We start from the raw sequence: 2,990 nt of genomic DNA, 5'->3' as shown, positions 1-2,990 counted from the left end.
TCCCTGAAAACTTGGGCGCGCGCTCGCGCCACTGCGCCCGGAGCGATGAAGATGGTCGCGCCTTGGACGCGGTTCTACTCCAACAGCTGCTGCTTGTGCTGCCATGTCCGCACCGGCACCATCCTGCTCGGCGTCTGGTATCTGGTGAGCGCGGCGCGCCCGGCCCCGGACCCCGGGTTGATTCCGCGCCCGGAGCTGGGCTTCTTGCCCGGCCTCGCGGTGGGGTGAGGCGCGCTCATCCGCCTAAAGTTGTATTATTAGAAACTTAATTCTCTGGGTGCAGCGTCCGCGCTTCTCCCGCTGGGCCAGCGCCGACAGTGGGGGAGGCAAGGGGCGCGGGGCGGAGGGCCTCACCCGAGCCTTGGCGCCCAGGTAGTGCGGGTTGCCGGTCTCCAGCTTCCGCGCAGCTCTGCGGCGTCGCGTAGGGCGCACCCGGGGCCGAGAAACTCTGAGCTTATCTGCCGAGCACGTGTTTCCTTTCTTCTTAAAGCCCTTTGGGCTTTGTGTTTCGACGGCTGCGGACGGCTACGGCTGTCCCGGAGGGGACGGCGCATATTTTGCAGCTGTGTGGTCAGGGTTGCGGATTTGTCAGTGTTCATTCCCTGGCCGCGTCTCCGCTAGGGTGGCCTGCGCTTTCACGGCGTCGCACGTTCGGATCCCGAGTTGAAGTGGTTGGGGGTTCTTGGCATCCTCTTGTGAATAGGTTCCCCTCCCCCCAACCATGTTTTAACGCCCTTACTCCAGGAAGGGATGTGAGTGTGATATACTGCATTTCCATCTGCCCGGGGAAGCCATTTTCCACCCACATTTTTCCTGCCCATGGACAGTTGATTCTGGGACCTTTTCTTGACAGACTTAGCAGGCAAATCTGGCATTTTTTTTCCTGGTTGGAACTTTTAAAGTCTTTTTTTGTATGAGGAGCAGTGATTTTCAGAGGTAGTGAGGAAACCTGATGGAGTCCTGCCCTGCACCTGCCGGCACTGCACTGGTTGTTGGCACCCCTAGACTGCACCAGCACTGAGTCGGATTTCACTGCATTTTGGGTTTTGTGACATCATGATGGAGAGTTAGACCCGAGTTGCTTTGCAGTGAATACCACTGCATCGCGAGGAAATGCCCTGAAAATGGTAGACAAATGGCATATGTAACTTTTTTCAGTGAGGTTTTTTTTTTTCTTTTTTCTTTTTCTTTCTTTCTTTTTTTTTTTTTTTGAGACAGTCACACTCTGTGGCCCGGGCTGGAGTGCAGTGGCACGATCTCAGCTCACTGTAACCTCCGCCTCCCAAGTTCAAGCGATTCTCTTTCCTCAGCTTCCCGAGTAGCTGGGATTACAGGCGCCCGCCACTATGCCCAGCTAATTTTTTGTATTTTTACAAAAAGAGACGGGGTTTCACCATGTTGGTCAGGCTGGGCTCCAACTCTTGACCTCGTGATTCGCCCTCCTTGGCCTCCCAAAGTGCTGAGATTACAGGCAGGAGTGAGCCACCGCGCCCGGCCGAGAAAAATTATCTCTTTAATGAGTTAGGGGTGTGTGTGTGTGTGTGTGTGGTTTGTTTATTGGGCCCATTTTTGGATAGAATATGGACTTTTTGTCTTAACTGTGAACCCCTTCCTTGTACCATTTTAAGCAAAACATTTCACCCCAGGCATATGGTGTTAACTGTGCTATTTATAGTTTCAAGTTTCCTTTAGTCAGTGCCTATCATGGCCACGCAATATAAATTTTTGCCTTGAAAATATTTCAAACGTATTTAGCGTGTGTGGGTTCTTACTGTGCAGTGTAAATACAGATGGAACATCAGCATATTAGCTAAACCTCGACTTTGCTGAAAGCCAAGAAATTATTTACCGAAATTGAAAATTATAGCAAAAGGATAGTAGGTGGCTCAAAATAATTGGTGCTGTTATTGATGATCAAGATAGACTGTTTTATACAAGTGTCTGCCTTCCTTGAAAATGTTCAAATCTGCCGACTTGCAAGTACATCAGTGAATGTAATTTGTGAAATCTAGGGCATTGCATTAGGCAAATGTACTACGTGATCTACAGGAAAGATAAATCCTACTTGAGCCCTGTTGTTGGCTGTAATCCAGCCAGCCAGTGTTGGTGTGATACAAGAGTACTCAGCATGCTTTGTCTACTGTTTGAGCACGCTCTCTGTGGAAAGTAGTTATTGGTGTGCTTGTCTTAGCGTTTGGAAATAAATGGCCTTTTGAAAGATAATTAGAAAGCTTTCTAGCAGATGTGAATAAAAATGTTGCTTTAGGTAAACCCTATTTCTGGGAAACCTTGCTTAAGTACTGGTAATCTTTATAAATAGTCTTTTGCATTTCACAAGGCAATGTAAGCCATTTGATTTTTTTTTTTTTAAGTAGTGAGTTTCACTTAGACCTTTGAATATAATTTTGTGATACCCTACCTTGTTCTAACCTGAATTGACTCTCCCTTAGCTAAGAGAGCCAGACAGACTCCATCTTGGCGCCTTCACTTGCAGCCCCTTAGCCACCCCCTTCCTCAAGGACTTAAACTTGTGCAAGCTGACTCCCAGCGCATCCAAGAATGCAATTAACTGATAAGACACTGTGGCAGGCCATATCCGCAGTTCCCAGGAATTCGCCCAGTTAATAGCACCCAAAGCCCCGCGTCTATCACCTTGTGATAGATTTAAAACCCCTGCACCTGGAACTGTTTGCTTTCCTGTAACCATTTATCCTTTTAACTTTTTGCCTACTTTACTTCTGTAAGATTGTTTTAACTCCCCCGCCTCCCCTTTCTAAACCAAAGTATAAAAGAAAATCTAGCCCCTTCTTTGGGGCCGAGAGAATTTTGAGCACTAGCTGTCTCTGGGTCGCCGGCTGATGAAGGACTCCTGAATTCGTCTCAGAGTGTGGCGTTTCTCTATAACTCACTCTTTGGTTGTCCAAAACTTTGATATTCGTGAATTTTTTTTTTTTTTTTGAGACGGAGTCTCGCTGTCACTCAGGCTGGAG

The 2,990-nt window shown here is 48.1% G+C and overlaps 1 protein-coding gene across 3 annotated transcripts in view; it reads left to right on the top strand.

Annotated features, from left to right (window-relative positions):
* Positions 1–6: 6 nt before the first annotated feature.
* The window catches only part of LAPTM4B (lysosomal protein transmembrane 4 beta), an 85,157-nt gene continuing 82,173 nt past the window's right edge, over positions 7–2,990 (top strand). For all 3 annotated transcript variants that reach the window (XM_011952740.1, XM_011952741.1, XM_011952742.1), the window contains exon 1: positions 7–144. In XM_011952740.1, coding sequence (XP_011808130.1) covers positions 46–144 — 99 coding nt within the window. In that variant the 5' untranslated portion in view covers positions 7–45. The remainder of the gene's footprint in view (positions 145–2,990) is intronic.

The sequence above is a fragment of the Colobus angolensis genome, unplaced genomic scaffold, assembly GCF_000951035.1.
Source record: "Colobus angolensis palliatus isolate OR3802 unplaced genomic scaffold, Cang.pa_1.0 Scaffold349, whole genome shotgun sequence".
NCBI classification, from domain to species: domain Eukaryota; kingdom Metazoa; phylum Chordata; class Mammalia; order Primates; family Cercopithecidae; genus Colobus; species Colobus angolensis.
Note: the sequence above shows the minus strand (reverse complement) of the source record. Positions and strands in the feature narration are given on the sequence as shown.